Here is a 26577-nt window from a genome sequence, read left to right as displayed (position 1 = left end):
ATAAAATTGTTAATTCCTAAATGCTGTGAACCGTCTGAGCTCTACAGTAATGGGAATAGCTTTTATGGCTTTTCTTTTGTTCCAGCTGGTCTCTACTACCTGTGATTCCATGACTTGTTTGGTTTATTTTGATTTACAGATGTGTTAAAATACTGTTGCAGTTCACAGCTCCGTTACTTGTTCAACTAGTAGCACCTGTAGGGAAAACAGCAGATGTACATCTTTGTGTCTCAAGAACCTTTTCAAGTATTATTTAGAGATTTCATGTTTCCCATGCATACATGTATGTACAAATTAGATTGAAAATCTTCCTTCTTAGTAATGAATATTGCTGCTTCTTGTGTGCTTTTAGTACTGTACATCATTAGCAGATTATGCACTTGAAAATGCTGACTGATGATTAGCTCAGTTTTAGCCATCGCAAATCCCCTTGCTCTTGAATGGAAGAAAAGCTGAGAGAGCCATGATTGCACCTGAATTAATTAAATAGAAGTAGTCTGTATGAGAATATCTGTTTAATAGTCTGTTGACAGCTTCTGTAGTGCAGAAGACATAAGATCAGTTTTTTCAAGTTTTTTGAATTCCTAAGTCCCATTAGATAACTGTGGGCCTCCTTAGATACCTTTAAACACTTGACCTTTGGTGTCCTCCAAATGAAGATGGTCAGTTCATTAGTGGGATGAATAATGTACTTTATTAGATATGAATATCATTTTCTACCAGGGCTGACTCTGAGCGCAAAGAAATCATTCACTCAGCCTTCTCCCACACCTTACCTAACCATTTAAACACTGCGGTTACCCCAAGGAAATCTTGGTTTGCCATTACTGCATGATCTCTGAAGCTGTAAGATTTTCAGTTCTATATTAATCTTACAAGTCGTAGTTAATGGAATTAGTTGTACAGTTAGTACTGCTTCGTTTTTACATACTTTATCTTTTTGTATGAATTACTGTAGCGGTCTTCAGAAAACTAATTTCAAGTTGTTTGCTATTATAATGAGTTATATATCTAATTATCTAATTATGAAAAGGCTGCATAAACTATATACTAACTAAATTCGAAGACATTTTGTGGTATTGATAAGCTATTTCCTGTAATAACGTTATTGTCTCCTGTGATATGGATCTTTTTTCCAGTGTTCTGTTTTGATTTACTATTTTCAGGCACAGATCTTAACAAGAACATGGAGAAGTGTAATTCAGATGTAAATAGGTTGTGAGCTGATCAGTACTATAGGGAGCAAAAGTATTGAGGGGAGGTGAGTATGGTACAAAATGTATATATAGAAGGGATGATTACAGCAATAAAACTGGAACTACCAAGAAAAAAATATTTCTGTGAGGAGTTATACAGAATGAAACTTCATTATGGACATATATTCCATATGAACGTATTGTCTTGCAGGGTTTACCTTGTGTCTGCAATAGGTGAACTCATTCATGTCAACTTAATTCAGGCAAACAAACAAACAGAAGTCTTGCAGCTTTTTGATCCCAGGGGAAATCTGGAGTCTGGTCATCAGGCCTGCACAGGGTGGCACCTTGCAAAACTTCATCAGGTCTGTTTACAGAACTGGGACCAAGCCCAGCTGTTGATGCATACAGAACTTCTCAGTATGATATATGGGATTAATCTGTTCCTACCAATGCTAACATAAACAAGTTAAAAAAGCCATACTGAATTCTTCTCAGTAGTTTGATTTATAAGCACTGGGAATTACACATGGTACTGTTGAAAGTTATCCCTATATTTGATTAAGGAAGGAGCACATTGAGAAATGTATTTTAAAAGGTTCTTGCACAAGCCAGTTAGAATAGGTCGTTATATATCACAGCTCATCTTACACAGTGCTGATTAGTCACGATTCAGACACAGGAGAGAGAAAACCTTCATCAGAGTCCTCGTCTGAGTGACTATTGAGCAGTGCGCTGTACACAACTGGTGTTAGTGCCTTGTTAGTGCCTTAAATAAAAAAGCAAAGCACCTTTTATATATTTTAATTTGGAGGTAAGATCAAAGGGCAACAAGGGATTCAAGTTTTAATCACAGAAACGTAGAACATCTGTTCAGCTCTTTCCTTAGCATATTTGCACTTGAAAGTGCTAAGGCAAATTTAGATAATCTGCAAGGGAATTTCTTCCCCCCATCTTACCATGAGCTGATATCCCTTGGCAGTACAGACCAGAAATCTAGCTGAGAAGGTGTTCGTTAGAGGCAAATAGGAATTGCTTTGTGTATGTATCCTTCCTCCCTGAAGTGGAACAGCAGCTTTTACATTCTGTTCCTATTCCTACCTCTTGCAAATGTATTGAGTATTATGCATATTATTGGATATGTGGCTCTTAAACCAGAACTGTGTAGTAATTTATATGTGGCTGTAGCCACAAATAAATGTAATTTCAGTTCTTAAGTCTCTATTAGCTTCACTTCTAAAACCTCTGAGGTTTCTACATCTGTTTGTTCACTGGTTGGTCATGCTTCTAATAAAACATTCATAAAAAATGTATTCTGGAAATGTAATGCTGTCTACTAGGTCTGAACTGTATTCTAATATCTGTTCAAGCAATGAGAGGCAGTTACACCCTGCTCTTCACATTAGGTTACACAAAACACCTTTTTCTCTGAAGGCTGCGTTTTAAATTGCAGGTTTTTGAAGTAGGAGTAAAACCAGAGTCCTGATAAAAGAAAGGTGTGGTGAATTACCTAAGTCATTTTGCAAGCTCAAACATCTCCTTAACCTGGAACTTACGTGGATGTTCTCTAGACCTGTAAGTTACTGCTGTCTAGGACTCACTTTCTGGGTATCATGTCAGCTAACACCTGTTATGGTGTTCAGGAGGTTGTTTGCAGTGATACGAAAGAATAAATATAATTGATGGCAGCTTCTGGAGAAGCGTCCCTTTTGTCTAGTGAGAGCTGCATTTGTACACTGCTTGAACAAAAAGGGCAATTTCCTTCTGGAGAATACTGATTCCTCGTCAGTTATCACAATGATAGTCTTCTGATCCCAAATCACTAATTACAGTCTGAGGCAATGATCTTGGCACATTATTGCCAGATGGAAGATTCATTTTATTGGTCACTTAATTCACAACTGGTAAATGTTTGTCCACAAATACACATATTTACGTATGCAGGGTGCTCACTGTGTCAATAGGGTGCTAATGGCTTAGAGAGCTAGTCTTATTAATATGATCTAGTCATGGGAATGTCAGAATAAATTAACTTCTCTGGCACTGTGAGCTATCTGCCACCTGCATGCAAATGCCCAAACTTTGGGTTTTTGTCTGCCCAGTGACACCTGAAAGCTTTGACAGTTTCCAAAGTAGCAAAAAGTTGCTCATGAGGAATGCTCTTCTGTCTTTCGAGGAGGTAGCTGAAGGACAGGTTCCCATCCAAGTTCTGTATCATGACGATGTACATACATAACATATCTGAAGAGATTTCTGGTACACACTACCCATAGCTTTCAGTGGAAGAGCTCTATGTGTTTTACAATATTGTCTGTACATCTTGGGGAAAGCGGGGTGCTCATAGAAATACAATGTGTCCTGCTCCCCATCTGCCAGAATTCATTGTTAGATGTAGAACCCATAATTTAATACTATGCTGAAAATAATCTATCATATTTGTGTATCACTTTTCATTTGAAAATCTCAGACAGGGTTATGTAGCTTGCTCTTCACACTTCAAAAAAGTGCCTGCTTAGCTGACGACAAAAGAGGAGTATGGGTGACATAAGGGGCTCCAGTGAAAAACCCTTCCAAGATCCTAGGAAAGAAGGACATCTGAATCCTGACATTACTGGTCTCCTTCTGTATTTTCTTCTGCATCCCATGCTTCCACAAGACTAATCCTTGGGGAAATTTTCAAGTTGATTTCAAAAACTGAGTGAGCTGATGACAGCAGTTGGCATATGGAAGGCAGTCCAAAAAGGATGAGTGCCAAACTATTCCTTTAAATAATAACCAGATGCAAAAATTCAGGGTAAGAAACAGCTGGTGATGAAAATTCTGAAATGATCATAAATATGAATGGGGAAAGGATCATGGTGTTCCAAAAAAAGTCACATGCAATTCTGGAGTAAATCAGTAGCTTGCAAGACAATAGAAGCTGTTCTTGCATAAGAGGAATCTGGAGTCTTATGTTCAGTTTTGAGCATTTTTCTAAGAGAAGGACGTGGAGCTGCTGGTGAGGGCTCAGCAGAGAGCATTGATAATGGCTTGAGGCCTACAAAATGTGGTTAAAAAGGAAAAATAGGATATAGTTGGGTTCTGCCATCTAGAGAAGACTGTAAAGATGTGATATTAGCCTTCAGAAATAAGGATTGCCTTAATGAGAATGAGGAGAAGGTTCTTACTTATTCATGGTGCATTAGACAGAAATAATGGGCTTCAATTACAGAGAAACAGGTTAGCTCTTAGGAAAATATATTTACAGTGAGGATAACGAGTACTACGATTAATTGCTGGAGAAGGGTGTTTCTCTGCCTCCAGATACCTGAGACACATCTGTTAGACACAGCTGACCCAGCTACAGCAGGTTTACAGCATTAGGGCTGGAGAGCTGGACAGAGTGATTCTGGAGGGATCCTCTCCAGCTCTATGCTAACACTTGTCACACATTTAAAGCTCTTCTGAAACTTGCTTCTGCCCTGGAGTTCAGTAAAATCTGAGGTGCTCTTGCCATGCTTCCGTTCAATTCAGAAAACTGATAATTCCCCATAGGGATGTTAGTCCAAAATTTATATCCCTTTTGCTCCTACTCACAGCACCTTTTTGGCTGCCTGTGATTTTGTGTTATGTGCCTTGTTTCAATTCTGGCTGCTGCTTATTGACCTGGCTTATTGCTGAAACGTGTGTAATGCCCAGGATTACAACAAAGTGCCTGAAGCCATTATTTTCCCTTGATGAGGGAAATGTTCTCACAAAGAATATTTGTGCATATTTTGCTAAAGATAGACGTCTATTTGTAGATCATTTTATTTGAAGTGTTATAGGTTAGCCATCCAGGTTCCATGTTCCAAACCTTGGGATCTTTCCTGGAGGTGAAACAACTCTTTTGCTCAGTATCTGTGCAGCATGTGGCAGAATCCTGTTCCGATGTTGTCACATTAAAAATAACACTAATTGTAACTCCTAAGGGTGTATTTAGTCTCTACATCTGGCTGTATTTTGAACTTTTCCAAATACTTAAAAAAATAGTATTTAAAAACAAACAAAAAAACAAGGAGGAATGGAAGAGTTTTAAGACAGCATTAAGTTTATAGAGAGGAAGAAAGGAGAGATCTAACATACTGGAACATCAACGGTAGTGTAATTGGTAAGTTATGCGTTGCTTTAAAGCTTTTCCATTTTCTAATATTTTTACTGATCTAGTTTAAAATGTTGCAAAATTGTTATGGAAACTTAATGGTTATTATAATAGGGAACAGTATGTTTTGTCAGTGCTACTGTACTAATGCTTTTTTTTAGGTATGTTTGTAAATTGATCAGTGGACAAGCTAATTTACAATGCTGAGTTCCAGAGGAGATTTGGTACCTGGTAAGCAAAGGAGATGACTTTTGAAACTAAACCTGTGTGGAAGGCTGCCTACTTCTGGGTTTGGAATTGTTGATGTTTTGAAGTAAAATAATTGCATTCTCTTTGAAATGGTTTCAATCTCCTGTAAAAATAAATGGGGGAAGGAGGGGCTGGTAATTCTGATAGATTTATTATATACAGCTGCTCCATTGTTGCCCCTGTCATGGAAGCAAATTCTGGAAAATGTGACATATGGTTTCTGCTGTTCTGTTCTACTCATCAAATAGCATTCTTCCCATTCAGCTTGACCCCACTGCATCCTTAACTGCAGGCTTCCTGGGGAAACTTTCTCCTCAGCAGCGATCTCTCTGTGCTAGGACTCTAATTGTGGATTAAGGCAACACCGTGATGCAAAACAAAACAGAAATCAAAATTAGCCAATATGTTTACTGTAGGTTCTAAATTTTTCCCTTTTGTTTTTGTGCAGATTGTTTCTCAGAGGAAACTCTCCAAGTCCTTACTCAAACATGGGAACACAGCAGGGAAGTCATCCATAACAGTAAGCCAGTCTTAAAATATGCTTTTATTTTCCTGTTATTTAAAGACAGCTAATGGGACTAATTCTGCCTAAATGCATTATGCTGTGGCACCAGAACAACCCTTGACTGAGAAATCCCTTCAAATTGTTTATTTAAACGATTATTTCTACTTTTTCTGACAAATACATTCTATAAGGAAATGACAACAAATAATGTATGATTTGTACAAAAGCTGTAACATTTGCTATTACTGCTACTACTTGGAAGGTACTTTGATGACAACAAGGAAGTTTTACTGCTTAATCACTCTTATCTGAAGCTCTTAAACCCTCAGAAATTCATCTTGACTCACATATAACTGCATTTATGATATTGCGTATGAACAACTTTTCAAATATTCCTTATAAAATTAAATATAGAAGTCTTCTGTGGTTATAATTTGAAAGGTGAAGAGGCCTGACGTTTCTAGGACTTTGGGCTTTTACAGTGTCTTTAAAAAAATCACAGCACACTTGCACACATAACCCAACACCAAATGCAGATGTTCTATGATATTTGGTATTTTAGTTTTGTTGTAATCCAATTACAGACTGGATAGTTATAGCAGCCCCTTGTGTGCCTTGAAATATGAAAATCAGTGTATTACCTCTCTTTCATCTTTCTCTTTGCTGGCTTGTTTGGGAGATCAAGCTTGTCTGCACTGAACATAGCATGCTTCTGACGTTTGCAACTCAGCATTGAGACAGAGACGATATCAAAATATTCTGCTCAGTTGCCTCATGGGGTTGAGAAGGATTTTCTTCCTTGATTTACAGTTAGTCAGATGGGTTTCTTTTGGCTTGATTGTTTGGATTTTTTTTCCAGTCTTCAGCCACAGTGGAGAGCAGAATATGAGAAACAGTGCTTTCTGAGAACCCAGGGAATTTTCTTTCTTAGATGTCTTCCTTGGTCTCTGACTGGGAAGAGGTTTTCTTAAATACGTAAGATGAAACTCATTTTTATTCTGGGGTTGGAGTGGAATCTCCACAGTTCCTGTCTGAATAGAGCCAGGAAAGAGTTTTGCTCTCTAAATAAACTGATGTTTTTGCCCATTGGGATTATCTGGGCACACTTCATCTCATCCATCCCTGTGGTGTTCTGGACACCCTCCCGTTCCATGAGAGACACAAAGGAATTTAGTCTCTAGTTCAACTAAAATCACTAAGCTTGCTAGTAGAATCTTCCAGCAAAAATTTGTGGTCTCTGATACACAGGAGATGAGAGAGGATGAGTTAATAGTCCCTGCTGGCCTATGACTGGATGATCATAGAACACAGACCACAGTTAACTACCTTGGCTTCTGGCCAGCGGTACTAAAAAGCAGGCTGACTTAACTCCAATGGGAGAAAACTGAACCCAGATGAAGATCACTATGTGAAAAGCTTGCTGTCCAAACGGAGTTAGTGGAAATTCATTAGTTACCACTATTTCTGAACCTGAGGTATATGCCAGCTGTTTGTCAAAGCCTAGATTCCAAACATATTTAGGTTATTGAATTTTGAGTTTTTCATGGGATTCTGGAATTTTATGTCTCAAGCTTGATTTGCTCGAATTTTATTAGACCATAGACTGTATAATATTTCATCAATACATTTTTATTGTGTGGCTTTTGAATAAAAGGAGAACTTCCCTCAGCTTCTGCAATTAGAAGTCTGCCAACCTTTACATGAAGGTTCCATTATTTTTTGTTAAAAGAACTTGTGAAACTTTGTATGGAAATCCCACGGTGCTAGTGGTTTTTTTGCAGAACAGTATTTTTTAAGCCACCAGACTTATGTGGAAGAGAAATGTTGTGTCAGATTCTGTGGGTCAAATTTTCAGCAAGGTCACATTTGCCTGGAACAGGTAAATCACATGTATGCACTTGTAGGATTTTACTTTAATGCACAATTCTACATTTGTGTCCCTAAATGGTTGCACGTGAACATTTGGCATGAGGAAATATCAGAGTTTATTGCTGTGAGCTGTCACAGCCAAAATATTCGTGCCTCAGGAAATTCTACTTAATTTAATTCACAGCTAATTAACATAACGTTCTGATTACTTCTTGGGGATGATGAGAAACAAAGAGAATAAACTCTTAGGGAAAACACCTTTCCTTCCCACTTCCTGGAAATCAACTTCAGTACAGACACATCTCCTGCCCATTTTGTGGTCTCTGCTCCCCTTGTTTTCATCATGTGTTAGCTCTGCTGCTTTGGCAAGGGGATGTGTGGTGCAGGAGGTAAGGACCAGAGCGCAGAGATTTCTGTTTTGCCATTGTTTCTTATGTGTTTTGCCCCCTGCTACCTCTTGCTCACTCATCTTCTCTGCTCTGCCATGGGCTTACCCACAGGCCACAGTTCTGCTGGGGGTATCCCTGCTCCATTGTGGGCACACCCATGGGCTACATGCCAAATGCGTGGCTGTGGGCATGAAATACTTAGGAAGCGTGTGGGGTTTTTTTGTTTTTTTTTGGTAATATGATATGCAGGGAGAACATGCAGGACAAGGAATACCAAGCAGAATATAACGTGGTTTGTTTCAAAGAATGTTTTTCAGTGATATATCCCAGTTTTAGTTAATGTCTTTTCTCTACGGAAGCATTTTAATGGCCCAGTCATGAGAAATGTGGTATTTTATTTTTTTTAGCATCACTGAATAACAGAGTGACTGGCATCATCATCAGTAGAGCTTATGTCATCTGAAAGACCCCCAGTACATTATTTTAGTGTTACTCTCTTCTGACTCAGTCTACAATAAATGGTTTTGCAAACATAGCCATTGCTGTAAAACTACACCAGGTGAACTCTCCTACTGTAAATATGCCTTTCATTGCAATTTGTGACAAATGACTTCACTACTTTTTCCATTTATCTTGCTTCAGACCCAAATAATCCAACTCATATATAGCTCTTTCCTTTCCTTGGCTATTGTGAAACTGAGTGGAATTCTCCACTGTCCCATCTAAGAGAAAGTACTTTTTCAGAGGAAAGGGCTTACTGAGGGATGTGGAGGTCTGTCCATTGACAGATATTGATAAGACATTGTCATTTGATGAAAAATGATTCCGTTTTGGAGTCTGAATGTGTTGCCCCCTATCTCCTGAGTAAGGGGTTCAATGAATGCTATTAACCCCTCCTGATTGCAAAGAGAAACATATTAACTTGTACCGTAGTATAGTTTTGTAATGGGGTCTATAGTCGTCACATTGGGAAATTATGTCTTTCTCCATTTTCATTACACCATGCAAAACTCAAATGTAGCTTTTCATTTAGGTGATAGCTGAGGAATTGTCTGGCAATGATGACTATGTTGAACTTTCATTCAGTGCACGGAAATTGGATGATAAGGTAAGCTGCATGTTATTAACCTTACCGAAAGATGTAAGAATGCCTGCAAATATAATTTGATGAGATTTTCACCTACAGATATTTTTTTGCCTTATATTATTAAACACATCAGAGATTTCAGATCAGTGTTCACAATGAGGCTTTCCTTAAGTTGTGAAGTAATTAAAAGAAACCTCAAGGGAATCTAATTAAAACCAAGACAACTTAATTACTTAAAATGCCACAGATCAGAAGTGCTTAGAGAAGTGAGCTTTCTATAAGTAGTCAGAAATGTTACAGTTGCAGCAAGCATTTTGAAATAAAGCTAAAAAAAATTGCTCACCCTTTTTAATACAAAAACTCTCCACTAACTCAAATACTACTCTTTATTATAAGAAATATCTTTTTGAAAATACATGCTACTGCTTAGCAATATGCACCTCAAGCAATACAGCCCAGGAAATCCAGGTGAGTGCTTGTACGGCACAGTCTCTGTTATTTAAGCATACTAGAAGGTACAATTATTTGAAATAATGTGAGGAATATCTTTTTAATCAATAGGTGTCAAAAGACTATAACCCTCTTTTAGATTATAGGGCTTAATGTATAATTGAAGATCAGATGATTACTGTTGTACTGGATCACAGTATCCACTATTTCGTAATAGTCCCTTCCTACGTATGAAGCTACTCCCAATTATGGTAGCCCTGTACAAAAGTTTACAATTCTGATGTTCTGAGCATGTGGTTGTAAAAATTTGTCTTGTAGCTTAAGATCAAATCAGTCAGAGTGCTTTTGGATACATACATCAGATTTCCAAAATATGTCTGTAACTGATGAATGGTATTTTAGTTTGCAACTGCAAAGAAAAATCAGGCAAGCAGAGAATGATTAATAGTACTGGAATTTATTTATAACAGATAAATAACATTACTTTGCTCAGGATCATTAACAATCATAAATGATCAGGGCCTTAATTTTTTTTCTTGTCTGAAAGATGAATTACCTATTCCTTTAGAGTCACTGGACTCTTAGTGTTTCTGAGTCATATAATTTCTTTAGGTGCAGATTTAACAACCTTGTCTAAAGACACCCATCTTTAGACCTGATTTCAGAAGCTGCGCACAAGCTTTTACTTTTCCACACACTGTCACATCTAGAAAAAGGAAAAGATGTGCACAACGTAATAAGACCTCATTTGCTCATTCCTTTTCCCCAAATGTAAAATGTAATCAAGTGTAAATATTATGATTTCCATAGGCTATTGTTGATATTAACTGAAATAATACTGCCAGAGTGTGCTTCAAAACTAGTCCACTGTTTTCTGGGCAATAGCTTCAGAGAATGGTTAAAATACTTATGGGCTAAGTGAAAGAGGATCATTCAGAAATACTGCAAGAGCATGATTACTCTTGCCATTTTAACATGTTTAGTCAAGGTGGGCTTTGTCTACTAAAAAAAAATCCTGTATGATCTGCACAACTCTTCTTCTATTATTTGAATCAAAACTCCTGTCTTCAGCAGATGAAAATGACAGAAATCCTCTTACAGTTGAAAGAAATCTTTCCATTTGCTCCAGCTAGACATGTCTCTAAACCTCGCTGAAAATAAGCTGACTTCATTTATATGAAGAGGCTATGACTTTGGGTATGGCCTTGAATGAACTTAGATGTCAGTAGATGCAAAGCACTGTTAGTAATTACTGTTACTAAGATTTGAAATTCTTTAAATTGCACAGTTGCACAGCTGGAAATTACTTAAATTGGTGAAAAAGCTTGTGTACTCCAAAGTCACATAAATGTCCAAGAAAAACATCAGAGAATAGACAAGAGCCCATCTGGTGAAATCCTAAGCAAGGCGTTGCATGCCTGTCCTTACTCGCTGGGTAGAGAGCTCACACACTGCTGCACAGGGTCACCTCTGTCACACCAGGGTTTCCTGCACTGGTGTCTGTGGGGTTGGCAGAAGACAGCTTGAATCCTTTTGTCCACAACTGAGGAGTAAAGGAATGGGTGGGAGCAGGTTCTGGACATGCTTTAAGGATAAATAATTTCTTCCCATCTATTACCATTAGTGGTGTCTTGAAGGGAAAAGAATATTTTTCTTCAACTCTTTAAAGGAAAACTCCTCGAAAGACTGTCCAGATTATGGTCCTTGAACAAATAAGGAAAAAAAAGTGTGAACAACACATCTTTGGTAGATTAAACAAAATTTGCTGGTATAATTTCACAGACAGTATACGTTTGTTTTTTACTCCCTCCATATAAAACTGCAAGGGTTTTAGAGGCACCATAAAGCAGATAAAGCCTATTCAGTTTTTCCTGAGGAGGTAGCTGAAACATTCCATACAAAATTACAAAAAGTCACAGTAAGAAAGCTTCCTTTAGTTAACTGACTTGCAGAGATAGAGGTTATAGTTTTATTGCAGTACTTGTTTGGAAGGTATAACTGTATTTCCATGTTTTATTGAAGTGCAGTCAGCTCAGATGGCATGTCTTTGTTTCAAGAGATCCACTGAGAACACTTCGTAGAGGAACAATAACTTTTGAAAAGGGTCTATTGCATTAATAGCTGTGTCGCAATTACTATAACACGCATCTACATTTTTATGATAGCTGTAATAAATTATGAGCAGTGAGGCAGTCAGACTGCTTTTCCTCTTCTAAGAAGGATGGTTATCATGGCTTGAGATACTTCAACAAATGTCTGCAAAGTAAAAGCTAATACCACTTTTTATGTATTTCCTCAGTGCTGAAGTACCAAAGAAATTCTTAAAAGCTGTGTCTTGATACTAATAAATTTTCAAAACTGATGACCATCTTCTGGATGCTTCAGCCCTTTTCTGAGGGATCTTTAACTTAATCTGGAAACCTGAGCTTTAAAAAGTGTTTTGCTCTGAAAATGAGCATACCAAAAGATGTGCCAAAATAAGTGCTCAGAAAAAGAAGTAGGTACGCTTTTAAAGTTCAAGCCATGTATTGATGTTAATATTGTGTAACAGCTGCACATACTGAGACAACAATGTGTATTATACCACCAGGAAATCATTATATTAATCATTTAAGCATGATTAAGATATCAAAACACTTAACTTTCATTGCTGCTATTCTTCTTTAAGAGGATGCTCTTCTGAGATAAAGCAAAGTAGTTAGATTTAGCATAACAACCAAAATTTATTGAAAATGCTGACTGTGCTATAGGTAAATTTAAAAAAAAATTCAGCATATCAGTTTTGAGTTGTTACCAGGCATCTTTGATACTGAAGGTGTTTTGGTTTATACTTTGATGTTGGAAGGAAGTAAGCTTTGTTTTTGCATTGAGCAGGGATGATAGAAGCTGTCATCAATAGTGATTTTTTTTTCCTTTGAATGATATTGCCTTGTTTATTAAAAGCAGGTATTAAAAATTACTTCTCTTGTGCTGATGTTTTCTGTGTCAGTTTTCATGATATTCAGCTGAGAATGATACTATATTTTGAGTTTTCTCACAAAATCCTGCTACCCTTTCTGAAGATTCTGTACTTCAGGATTAGTTCTTTGGATATATCATTTTGAGTTGTTTTCTTTTAGATAACTCATCCAACTTGTGTTTCATAAAGAATCTGTTAAACATCAAGTTGTTACTCAGCTTTAAACAATATGCTTAAGAGTAAGAAGAGGCACTTCAGTCTTTTTTAATCCTGTGCACTCTGGATTTTGGTATCAATACAATTAAACCAACTTCCTCACTCTCTTCTATGCAGGAGTAACCTGTCAGAATTTGATCACCAGAGTTCTTTAAAAAACAAGAATTTTCAAGTGCTGAATTCAGTCCAGATACTGAATCTACGTCAGGGCCTTGAGTCAAACTCTTGAAGCACAGAATTTGTGCTGAGTTTTGTGTTGGTTCTACACACTCATACAGTAAGTGTGTTGTAACTATGTAATTGGAACAAATGTGCCAACATATGGCTTTGTTGTTAAGAGCTCCATGTGGTAAAGTTTAACAAATGCACGCATACCTACTTTGCATCAGTTTTTAAACACACAGTTGCCTTTTCTCTTGTAGAAAAAGAAACAGACCACTCACAGAACAATACTATGAACACAACAACATTGATAAGTCTCATCTTCAGGGCATGGAAAGGAGTGTAGTTTGCTTGAGTCTTGCCTAAGTCTTCATGATCCCTAGAGACTCATCTCCTCCAGACTTTCAGATTCTGATTTCCCTTTTCAAAGCCCTGATTTCTTTGCTTGCTTTGCCCTTGTGAAATAGTAACTATGTTCTACAAACAAATTTGACAAAAATGTTGAGCCCAGACTTTGAATAACGTTTTATTCAAAGCTGTTCCCATCCCAGTGGCTGTCTGTCTAAACAAAAATAAGTGTGAAGGGCGTTTTGTGAGGAGAAAATGGTAGAATGATGCGTATTACAAGTATTTTTGCATTAACACTTTTATAGAAACACCACACAACCAGATTTCTTCACTTCCCCAGATTGATGCAGAGGTGTCTTGTTTGGTATATTGTCTGTAGAGAATACTGTCTGTATGCATAAAGTTAATCTTGTGGCTCTTCTGAAAAAGAAATGAAGACGAGAGTAAAAATTGCAGAAAATGGAGTACATTTGGGCCCACCTCTTGGATCATAGCACAATTAATGATATGAATTACCTAGCTTTCTGCTCCAGCTGTGGAGATTGAATGCCCAGCAACCCTTCTTCAACCTAGCCAGCTTGCACAAAAAAAAGAGATATTGTTGAAACATAAAAGGCTATGGCCATATTGAGGGTGTACTGTAGAAAACAACTTAATTTAGGATTGCATATAAATGTTTTAATGTACTAGTACATTGCAGAACAAAACAGAGGTGTACTATGGTGCAATGAAAATGTGAACCCAAATGCCTATCACAGATTTACTTGATAGAGATACGAATAATTATTTTTGCATTTCCCTGCTCTGTTTCTCCTCTTTACGTGGTTTGAGTTTTCACATTCTGAAGAGGACTTAACTTTTCTAACCTTCTCTAATCCATCTTGCCAATACTTGTGTTAGCTGGTAGCAGCATGATGTCCTGCCCTATTAACTTCTTTTTATGGAGGGTGGGAAAGTAGCATTACATTCAATGCCACTACAGAGTATGCTACACAGGACACTGCATTGTAAGTCAAAAAAACAAACAGGTTTGAAAGTAGAAAGACACATGCTAGGTCAATGAAGGAGCTAAAGCTCAGCAATCTGGAGTGAATGTAAGAAGGCAAAAAAACTTGTGAAGTGTGATTTTATTCTTGTGCCTGCCATGATTGACTAGCTAAACTGAGAACAGCAATGCCATGGAAGTCCTTGTGGAACAAGCACAAGAGTGAAATATCGTTGAGGGGCACTGGGAGATTTCACTAGAACCACACTGTTGCTGTTTTTTTCATTAGCAGTCAGGAAAGCACAGGTGCAGTATGCCTGAAAGTCTAAAAGAAAAAGAATTCTCAAGAGCAACTTGTCCTATGCTTTATTTTAGGATTTTTTCAGCAAATCTGATCCTTTTCTGGAGATTTTCCGGATGAATGATGATGCAACCCAACAACTTGTTCACAGGACTGAGGTAAGGAATAGGGTTGTGTTTACTTTCTAAGGATGTAGATGGGCTATCAGTATATCAATATCAAGTATTGTTTATGCTTCTACTGTCAAAAAAAAAAAACGTATTACAAGCACCCATGTTTAAAAACACTTCCATCTCATGTGTAATTATTGACTAGTGGGCATTGACATACTCACACAAGAGTAAGGGAAAATAGTACTGAAGCCAAAGATTCAAGTTTAATTAAACTGGCAGATATCCTGTTTACAAGTCAGTACTTACAAAGATTGTATTTAGCCCAAATCATGCTACAGACAGTATCAGAATTTCCTATTAATAGTATGTTGCATCCACTCCACCTCTCCTAGCTTGCTATGATAGAAAGATTTGTAATCTGGGTGCTTTATGTTTGTTTCTTGTGCCTCAGTGCTTTTACTGCTCCAAGGATAATGACTAGCACTGTCTTAAAAAGTTATGGCAGGTATTTGGGGTTCTGATCCTGTTTATTATGGATTCCATAAAGTCTTCTACCAATGAAGACAACGTGTCCACAAGTTGATACTGCCCATCCTGATTGCCCAGGCCTGCATCTCTTCCATTCCTTCTAGTTCAGGGATGTATCCTGCAACCTTCCTTCTGTGAGTTGCACCCCTACTTGGTATGGTAGTGCTGGGGCACTCTGTGGTGTGAGAGGCCCATTTCCCAGTTGTGCTCCTTTCTGGGGCTTTCCAGAGCAGATGTGTTGGAAACTGCAGATTGCTCCAGGGCAAATATCCTGTGTACGTTGTTCTTCAGACCTCCATCTGTTCTATACTTGCTTCTCTTTATGGCGAACACATTGTTTTGAAAACTGTGGCTGTTAGCATTATGTTTAGAAATGTGCAAACGTTCAGAGTTCTGTTTATTTCTTTTCACTCTCAGGTTGTGATGAATAACTTAAATCCCGCCTGGAAGACCTTTAAAGTGTCTGTAAATTCTCTGTGCAGTGGAGACCAGGACCGCAGGCTAAAGGTCAGAAGCAGTTCCTACTTTCTGAATTGTTTTACTCATAGAAAACAAGGCTTTGTCTGCCTTTTTCAATTGAAAATTGCTTTTCTGCTCTGCCCTCTGGCAAACAAGATGATCACAGGGCTGTTTTATGATTACCACAATCAAATTAGGGATGCAGAGAAGTGATAATCCACTGTAATCAGCAGGTTATGCTTTACTCTTCTTACAGTACCTTGGAAAAATAATGGGACTGTTTTTGCCCATCAGTTGGATAATTTGAACCCAGCGCCATTTAACTGGTGAACGTATACTCAAAAGACGTTTCAGCCCTGCCACCGTTTTATCTACCCTTTCCTTGCTTTTCTGGTTGGAGACCCTGTGTAAATGAAACACTTATTAATGAACTCAGTTAACATATATGAAAAATGGGATGGCCACAGAAGGAGATATGCCATAGTAGTGGTAGTGTTACTAGAAAGACTGGGAATTAAGCACTCAGAGCTCTATGTAGAAAAAAGTCATCTTCTTGTGGATAATTTAGATTCAATCTTGTCTGAATCAATTTTTTATATTATTCTAACCAGGTTTAAGGTTAATACTAAACTCTAAAAAGTAAAAGAATGCTTACAAATGTAACAAAGAGCACTGTCCCCAGTATCTGTTTATCCTCTTGGACCTGGAGGGAGGACACTGGACACAAAAATATCGTTTTTGTTAATCATACCGAGGTGTCTAACAAAATAGTTCCTTCTCTCTGCAAACCTTTCTTCTTAGAACATTACAGCTGTATAACCTTTCAGAAATGATACTGTCATTTTCACCCATTACGTACTAGAGAATGTTCTGTGCTGATAGAAAAAAAAATAAAATAAAATGCATTGTCTCCTTATGTTACAATGCATTCCATGAATGCATGGAAAAGATAAAAAAGATTAAGAAAAGAAACCTGAATTTATATTGGTTATGCTGATTGTGATTTGTGACTTCACAAAATCAGCACTGTTGTTGTGGAACAATATTGATACAAACACAGTGTTTGAATGTATACATTTGTATAGTAGGGAATGCACAAGGAAGACACAGAAATGAATAGTATTGGTATGTATTTTTTTGTGTCCTTTGTGGCAGTTGTCGGCAAAGAACGAGAGTCCAAGGGCGAAAGAAGCACCAAAAGTGAGAGGAAGTCTGAGGGAAGAATGAGAGATGTAGCTAGGAAAAGATGGAGTAGTTGGAGTGTGGGATGCTTAGGAGGCCAGAGCAAGGTGTTTGTGAAGAGTGCATCTGAGATGCTGGAAGGATGCTCAGTACCTCAGGTAGTACAGGGAAGCATATGCAGCAGATCTTTCCATCACTCTCTTAGTTGGTAAATCATCAAACAGTTGTATTTGGCATGCTTAGTGGGATTGGAACAGAGCTGCAGCAGATGAAATGGAGGCTGTTCTTTTCCCTACATCTCATTCTCTATTTCAAACTGCAAGCAAAATTAACAGTATTGGCTAAAGAGGATTTCTGACACAAATGAGGAAGTGTGTAGGAGTTATTTATTGTAGCATATTGTAGTATGACAGTAATGTGAGATGTCAGGATAATGACTTTATCTTGGGCGGCTGCAATTTTCTAAATTAATGGAATAGAATAAGTATCTATAAGTTACTGCCTGAAGCACAGGAAACAAGCAAGTTGTTCTAAGTTGTGTAATCAATATTGTTCTCCAGGGTGGGGAGGGAGGGGTGCGGGAAGCAGCTATCCTCTAGGTGTAGACTGATACTAGTGATTTAAAGGAGAATCAAGGACAGTGAGCACCATTGGCATCTCTGAGGGCTGGGTTGTAACTTCCTGACATAAGGGAAGCACTGGAGGAAGCAGCGAGGATGCTTGTTTGGACACTGAGTTCCTTTCACAGCTCTGGTTGGACTGGGAGCTGAGCTACTGCTTTTGAACAAAATGAGCTCTGAAAGACTTGGAAAGGCTGAGCAACTCTTTGATCTACTAGAGAAGGGCAAGCCACTGGTGGAAGTAGCTTACGCATAAAGTAGCTTAAATTGGAATGAGTAACATCCATGAATAGTGTGACTGTAAAGGTTTGGAACACAACATGGACTGTATTTCTGTCATTCAAAGAAGTTTGTGTATATGTGGCTTTTAAATCACTTAGATGGGAAAATGTAGGAGGAGATGCAAATGAAATGTGATGCCTAGAATGTCATGGCAATATTAAGTCCATAAGGATAACGAGATGTGGTTTAGAGGTAGAAATATGCTTTAATATCTTTGAGATTGAAGTGAGAGGGTATTATAAAGGATAAGGTTTCAGCTTGGGCAGAAAAGATGGGTCTGGAAACAAAGGGGGAGGTCATTAAGCCATGAGTAGAGAGACAGCAGTTGAATTTGTTTGCAGATTATACTGTCAAAAGATAGGGTGAAGAGAAACAAGAATAGTCCTTTACGACTGGCAGTAGAGAAGACAGAGGAAAGTGAGTGAAGGAATGGATAAGGTGAGAAGGAAACCAAGTTGGATCTTACGAATCTATTGACAATTTTCAAAATAGTCTGATTCTGCAGGATATATGTTGGGTTTTTGTTGGTGGTAGGTTTTTTTTTTTTTTTTTTTGAGGGTACATGTTTTCATTTGAGTATGTGTTTACAGGCCCTGATTTAGATGTCTGAATGTTTGCCTGAGGCTACAGCTCACTTATTCACAGAAAGGTTAAAACTAGTAGGCTTTGCACCAGACTGTGCTATGCAGAAATACTTTACAATTAATTGTGGCTGTAAGATAATAATCAAGCTTGAAGCTTATTTCAAATTCAGGCCATTACACCTTGTGGTGGGTGTAAGATAAGGCTGCTATGGTAGAGCAGACTCCAAAATAACTTGTGTTTGACAGATAGCATATAGCACTTGTCAGATGACAATTCTGTTTGCTTTCTATGCAGACCATTACTTAGGAATTTGATGGCAGCAAGGACAAAAAAGTGTAAATTACGAGAATTGGAGAGGAGAAATGTCTGTGATGAGTTTAGTGCTGTATGAATGTTTGTATTTTGATTAACATTGACAAAGCATTACAGTCTTTGCACTACCATATTTGACTTCAGACATTTTGTTTCACTGCATACAGTATATAGCATATGCTACTTGTAAATGTTACAAGAATTCCCTCTACCATAATTAACATTTGTGCATTCCAGCTGCTGTGCTGAGCTTTGGCGTCTAGCAAGGATTGTCTGCTCACGGTGAGCAGTAATTGCATGAGGCTGGATGATTATGAACTTGTACCTGCAGTTTCCTCTTGGCATACTCTGGAAGGCATAATCTAAGCATCTAAGCTAAGGCAACAGATACTCTTGAAGGGAAATATCAGTTTGTGGGAATTCTACAGACAGAAGTAGCCTTCTCAGTAACAGATACATTACACTGCTCACTGCCCTTGACTCCCCAGTGTCCAACATGCATGTCCCTGTAGGCTGTTTGCAGCTCTGAAGCTTTGGCCTTTCATTTCTGGCACTGAAACTGCATGGGTACTGAGCTTAGTGGTTTGATTCATGTCATGAGGAGTTTGGATTAACACTGCAAAAATACACTATAACAACTCAGTTTAAGTTACAGAACTTTGCCCTTTGTTAGAGTTGTGCCCAAAGCAGCCTTTAGACTGTCTGGGCATTTGAAACTTCCCTATTTAAAATGTCTGTTTAAAAAGATAAGATGTGCAAGGTCACAAAAATCAAAGCAACTGATAATTAGGGTCTCCCTCAAAAGTCTTTTGCCATCATCCTCTGCAAAGTCTGTTAATTTGGATTCCTTATGGGCTGTAAAAAAAAAAAAAAAAAAAAAAAAAAAAAAGTAATTTTGCTTTATTTAGCGGTAATGAAGAGAGCAGTTATTTTTTTTTATTCCCCTCAGGATGCCTTCTAAAACAATTATTGCTGGTCTAGGTTTTATTATGAAGAAGCGATATTAGATTTATGAACCTACTGAGCTTTTCTTCCCAGACATTGAAACCTTCAGAGAAGTCCAGTCACACTTCAGTGCCAATCATAACTTCTTTTAATGCTAACAGTGCAGACAATTTGTGTATGCACTGAAGTAAAAAATAATAATAATAAAAAACTTTGATCCAAAAGTAGTGCATTGCCTTTCTAATATGTTAAGAGGTTTAGTTCACATTGATAATTACTGACAAATCACGATGAGGGCTATAATCCTTCTGGGAGCAGTTTTTATCCTACTCTGTGATTCTGAAGGACCTCTAAACTATGGAATTTGTGAGATATGTGGCTATCAAAGATTTATTTGAAATCCAGAATTGCATTTTGAATATATCCTGATAAGGATCATCTACAGTCATCCATTCTAATGTAAGTTCCTCTTCTTCTAGTGGAGTCCTGGTAATATTGTCTGAAAAAAAAATATATTTTTTTGTAGATATTATACATTTTAATACTTGAGGAATAAAAACCTGACAAGATGCTGTAGGGTAACAGACCATGCTGTGCAAATGGAATAGAGCAATAATATCTTTTTGCAGAGAACCTCTCTGAAAGACATTCTGCTCATAGAAAAAAAAGTAGGAAAAGAGCTACAAAACTGGAAGAAAATGGTTGCTACAGATGAAGTAATAAAAGAAACTACAAAGAAAGGAAAGGGCATGCCATGTTTCTATAGAAAATGCTATCCATCTTCTGTCCATATAGGGAAAATTTTCCAAAAAGTATTAATTACATGTTTTTCTACCTTTCAAAAATATGTATACTGCAACTCCATTATTGTTGTCAGACTGTTTATTTTTTTATCCTTCCCCAGCCTAGATTACAGATTATGGTCCTGATCCTCCTGACATTTATGCATGTTATTAGTGGGACCCATACCACTGTGGTTACCTGGGCTGTCTCTTACATCAAGTCATAAGGCCTCCATGTATAGGAATAGCTCTCTGCAGCATGAAGCCCAGAGGTGTAGATTTGGTGCCCTTGAATAACAATGGAGAGGTTGCCTGATTCTGTACACTTCTAGTGAGGTTAAAACTTGGTTTAGCCTTTCTTCTGTATTCTCTCTCATCTCGAGTTCCTTAGATCTGTCTGTGGGATCTGATGGAGTAGCTACATATTAGCACACAGATTATTTATTTGGTTTTCTGGTGAAGGGTCTATCTGCAGGTGATTTCTCCTACTGTGAGATGCACTCGGGAGTTGAAAGCTCATGTGATTGATTTTCAATTCGTTTCATTACTAAGACCTTTATAAATAACAATATACTGGCCTTTCTGATGTGAGTTTTCATGGGCAACATTTTTTTTTTGGTGAATCATTGTTAATAAAGTCTTCTCAAGAGGTCTAAACTCTGCTTACATTAATAATCCACACTGTGTCTCTTTGTTGAGACTGTTATATAATGTGATCCTTACTTAAAATATTTATAGAATCATAGAATCATAGAATTGCTCAGGTTGGAAAGGACCTTCAAGATCATCAAGTCCAACCGCAACCTAACCATACTGCTCTAACTCTTACAACCCACTGCTAAATCGTGTCCCTGAGCACCACATCCAAACGTTTTTTTTTTGTTTGTTTGTTTTTAATAGAAGAATCTTCACAGTCTGAAATAAAGATTTTGATGTTACACTGGATGGAAATAGGCAGTGACCTTATTTTTATTTTAACCTCTTCCCTGGGTCTGTTATGGCATGTTGAGGGGTGGAAGGTTGGGTCTTTCTCAAACAGTTGTAACCACATTTCTTTCTGATTTCTTTTAAGTGCTGAATCTTTCATGCTTGCTGGTGGATCATTAGAGAAAAAGGTTTATTAAAGGCCTGTGAATGTATTGACTACTCCATTCTGAGTTAAGGAAAAGCAAATAGCAGTGGTTATTTTGATATTCTCTGAGTTATTACTGCAGTGTTCTCTAGATCAATAAGCTCTCGGTGACCTTTAATACTTGACTACAGCTGTGCTTATATGAGTATATTATAAACTGTAATCCTTCAGTAAGTCCTCAGTATCCCTGAAAGCCAGTGGTGGAAGTAACTGAGCAGAACCTGTGCAGAAGGCCAAGTAAAGCTTAAGAGACAAGCAATAAGTAATACGTTCAAACAAATCCATTAGTGCTTTTATTCTTTCACAGTTTAGCTGTCACAAAATGTTTGACATGCTGATGTAGAAGGATACAGTTTATGGTCAACAGCAATGATTTATGCAGGATTTAAAAAGCATGTGGCGCAAAGGACAATTCAAGCAGTATCAAATGATGATTAGAAAAGCATGAACTGAAGGATTTCACGCTGCTCTGTAAAAGAATACTCATTTGTTATTGCTGTTTTCTTTTTGGTTTTAATTCCATGTAGAAAGCAACTGGCATCAAGAACCAATTACAGTGTAGGCTAGGCTTGCTGTTTATTTACTTGACTGGGTGATTTCAGTCATACCTGATTAACTACTCAGTTCTACATTTTCCCCTTCAATTTACTCACAAATTTAATGCTAGTGGAGCCAGTCATTCCCTCCTTGCTTACCGTAGTGTCACTGAAGAAACATTTGCATATGAAGTCTTTCTTGTGGAAAGTTTTTAACAACAAGAAAGGGGGAATAAATCTTTGCATGTCTTTAATATGAATCTAAAGATGTCTTGAGAATAGTTTTTCAGTAAGTCACTTTTTTTTCATTAGATCCTGGCATTTTCCTGGAATCTTTAGAATAATTGCCTCACCCTTGGAGGGTGCAGATATCTCTGTAATAATCTGAATAGTATTTACTAGTCATTTTAAGGATGATATCTTCTTGAGAATTTCCAGATCTTATAAAACTGACTGTGCAGCTGATAATTTTATATAACAAATATTTCTTCTTGGTGGTCAAAACAAACACACAAGAACCTAGGCTTAATATTGGGATGTGGTGTATTTTTAATACAGGTTCACATAAAGTAACGGGCATCTGGTAGAAGCGGATGGAAATGCATGTATGTACTGCTTAACTAAGGAGTTGTTTTAAAACAGTCTTCAGAGAGGATGATCCATTATTTTGAAGGCTTTTGTAAAATGAAAATAAATGACACACTGTAAAAGATGATTTCTATGAGACTGCCTTGCATAAATGCCGTTGGACATACTTTTTCAGTAAGTCATTCCTTAGAATACTACAGTTCTTACAAGTTTCTCTTGCTTTCTGTCATACTCTCCATGGTTCTCCCTGTGTGCCCATGGTTGCAGAACCGCTACATTGATCATTAAAAACTCAAGATGTTTGGTGACTGTTGGGACTTTTCTGCAACTGCTCACCCTGTTTTGTCAGTTTGGGTTAATCTGTAACTTAGCAATCAGTTTATAATACAAATGCCTCCTAAATTAATTAATTGCAGAAGTGTTTGGCACACTGATTTATCTGAGCACATTGAGGACTATTCCAATCAATCTTCGTAAAGTTTTCTTAGGTGGGTGTCAATGGTTTACAGGTGTTAGGCCTGATTCCGTGACAAAGGGGACGGGGGACCCAAGGGCCCACGTCCCGGGAAAAGGGGAAAGGGGAAAAGGGTAGGGAGATGGCCCTGAGAGCAAAGAACAGCGGCAACAATCTGAGAAGAAACAAACTAATTTACTAAATAAGATATCGGAATGCAAAACAACACACTATAGTACAATATAATTACAATTTAAGCTGATAAATCCAATACAGAGAGAGAGAATGTCCCAAAGTCAAGGTAGGCCTTACTCTACTACCGACCGTAAGACAGCTGGAGAGCGAGGTGCTGCCAAGACGAGAGACGGCGGAAAAAAGGGACGAGGTCTCGTGATCTGCAAGTTCTATACTGCGAGCTTTTATCTTTTCCCTCCGGCTGGAAAATGGTAACAGAGGAGCAAAGTGCCGTGGGGAATGTAGTAGTCCTTCTCTTCTGAGAACCAGGTACATCCACTACATGATGTTATGATGTGGAGTACCAATAACCGAAAATCATAAAACCATGACAGTGGGGTACAAGGTTTAAGATCATCCTTAAAACAAAACTGATTAAGTCCTGGTGTGGGTGACCTCAGCTCCCAGATTCCCCTTTCCCTTTCCCTGCTGTATTCATGATAAATCTGTTGCAGATAGTGGGGGAGAAAATACCACACTGCAGTGAAGATTGAGAACAGAGAAGTGAACTCAAGAAATGAGTTTGATCCCGTTTTTGTTGGAGTAAAGAGAACTCATTTTAAGGACTTTGATAGGATTTAATTTGTTCTCCTTTGTTGTAACTGTTGGATGTATAGCAAATTAATTGTCAGATTAATTAATCTAGATTTGGGTTAATTGATGTTTGTAAAGTGCTTTGAAGATGAAAAAGCTATCTAAATGGCAAGCGTTGGCACAATGAGGGAAGCAAGAGGATTGCATAAGGGAGGGATCATCAGTGGTATAAGAGAGAAAAGTGATACTCAGATCTCTGAGGGCTTGGGCTGCTGATAAAGATGGTGGTAAGAGGGCAGAGAAAGCAAAGGAGAGAAGACTTGCACTGCTCCCTTGGGTAAATCTGACAGACTTGATTCCAGAATTGACCATGCAAGAAGAGGTTTCTAATTCCTACCTTCCTTTGCCAGAGCCCCCAGTTCGATGAGCCCTGAGGCAAAACAGAATAGACTTCACCTTGAGGGTACAAAGAGCATTCAGTATGTGAAACAGTAGCAAAGAGAGGGCAAGAAAAGCACAAGAAATATGTATGAGTTTCTTTCTCTGAAAAGAAGTGTCCAAGAGGTGATTCTTGTTTTTTTTCTTTTTCTTCCAAATAATTTATACACTGTGTTTATTGTGAGCTTTCTTCCAGCTGCACACCACCCCTGTGGTTCTATGCCAGCACAAGCAAATGCAACATTCCTCAGCCCTGCTGTGAAAGTCACCCATATGAGAAATGTTTTAAAGGGATCTCTCTCTCTCTCTCCCATCTCTTCAGTTGTCTTTGAAAGTGAGCGTTAATCCCCTGGAATGAAACAGAGAGAGGTTCCCATACATGCTGCTGGCTGTAATCCTAGACGGAGCTGTCTGGTTCCTTTGCAGGGCAATAGCAGATAAAGTAGGAAATTCCATCCCTGGGACCATTTAAAATGAGACAAAGCAAAGTGCCGTAATGAGCATCAATTCCGTGTTGGAGGGTGGGGCATGAGAGCTACTGCTGAATTCAGTGACCTCTATATTCTTCCCAGTTTTCAAATCACTGCGTTGATAAAGCACTGAACATGATGCCAGTATTACCTGCAGAGCTGCTTAAAGTTTGGGAACAAGTGCTACCATTTTGAATTGAAAGAATAAAAGGTCTTTCACTGGAACAAGGCTTAGCTGTAACCCTATAAGGCAACTGAATGCTGTAGTGAGAGAGTTTTCAAGTGCTCAACATGTTAAAGAAAATCTATGACTCTCACACTTTCGTGTCTACAGAACATTTTCCCATGTCACCTGAAGTATATCATTATATTAAAAATGAGAGAAAATGAAAGTGTAACCAATTTTTCATATTCTTTTTTTCATTTCTTTCTGTTTTGACAGGAAAAAAAAAATGAATTTCCAGACAGTCTCATTTCAGACTCATAAAGTAGCAAAGCAGCACAGTGGCTGCTGACACAAAACCAAATTGTAAGGACCCTTCATTTCTTTTCAGATATCTTTTTTACTGCATAAATTGAAAATTGCACACTCAGATTCTCTTGTTACTAACCTATGTAATAAATGTATTTCTTGCTACGAACAATATATCTACACAACTTAAATAGACAGCTTACCTTAAAATTCTTCTCATAAGTAGAATATAGTTAATATGCTAGCATACTGCCTCAAAAAAAAAAAGGTTGCACTTTGCAGATAATAAAATATGTTTATTTTAAATTGGAGTATTCTCAGGGAACATGACAGAGTCAAATTCAAGACAAAATGATATATTTAAAAAATACAGCAAGTATCTTCAGGGACCTAATTATAAATTGATGCTTGTGATACTCTGGGCAGTGTTAGGGCAGAAATAGCTGTTAAGTGTGTCTAAACTTTAATATTTTAGGTGATGTCTCAGTATACAGGAGTTACATGAATAGTGGGAACTTTATGTCATGCTGAAAATGTGTATTTAGCCCTTCTGCACACAGTGATCTCAGCTACCATATATTCTGATAAAATAATTTACAGACCTGCTTTTTCCCTTTGCCAAAAATGTTTCTTTCCAGCTAGATGACTGTATGCAATTTGTAAAGTGTGTGTAGTTGTATGTAAACATTACATAATGCATAGAGCTTGGTTGTGTAATAAAAGTGCTTTATATACTCTTCCAAATCTGAATTAAACATTTTCATCTTGTCTCCTAGAGCTCAGAATGACTTTAAAAACGCTCAATAGCTGTGCTCTGCAGGAGTCCCCAGGGGAAGCGTTTAGCTGGTCATGGTCCTCCTTGTGAGATGTCAGCATCTTCGTGGATGGTTTTTGCTTCTGTATTAGTACTGCTAAAACATACCAGGGAAATTTTAATGTAGTGGTTTGTCACCACTGGATCTGAGCTTTAGGCAGGATTCAATGAAAGATTATTGCATTGGGTGGCTGTTAACACCATGTGTCAGCTGCTCTCTCCAGTTTTAGGAGTAAAATTAGGGACTGCTGGTAGCTGGGA

At 37.8% G+C, this 26577-nt stretch overlaps 1 protein-coding gene across 8 annotated transcripts in view; it reads left to right on the top strand.

The window, feature by feature from the left end:
* CPNE4 (copine 4) overlaps positions 1 to 26577 on the top strand; it is a 268973-nt gene that overhangs the window by 166263 nt on the left and 76133 nt on the right. For all 8 annotated transcript variants that reach the window (XM_021388897.1, XM_021388896.1, XM_021388898.1 and 5 more), the window contains 4 exons: positions 6014 to 6085; positions 9362 to 9436; positions 14911 to 14994; positions 15895 to 15984. In XM_021388897.1, coding sequence (XP_021244572.1) covers positions 6014 to 6085; positions 9362 to 9436; positions 14911 to 14994; positions 15895 to 15984 — 321 coding nt within the window. The remainder of the gene's footprint in view (positions 1 to 6013; positions 6086 to 9361; positions 9437 to 14910; positions 14995 to 15894; positions 15985 to 26577) is intronic.

Source organism: Numida meleagris, chromosome 2, assembly GCF_002078875.1.
Source record: "Numida meleagris isolate 19003 breed g44 Domestic line chromosome 2, NumMel1.0, whole genome shotgun sequence".
NCBI classification, from domain to species: domain Eukaryota; kingdom Metazoa; phylum Chordata; class Aves; order Galliformes; family Numididae; genus Numida; species Numida meleagris.
This window is presented reverse-complemented; position numbering and strand designations above follow the sequence as displayed.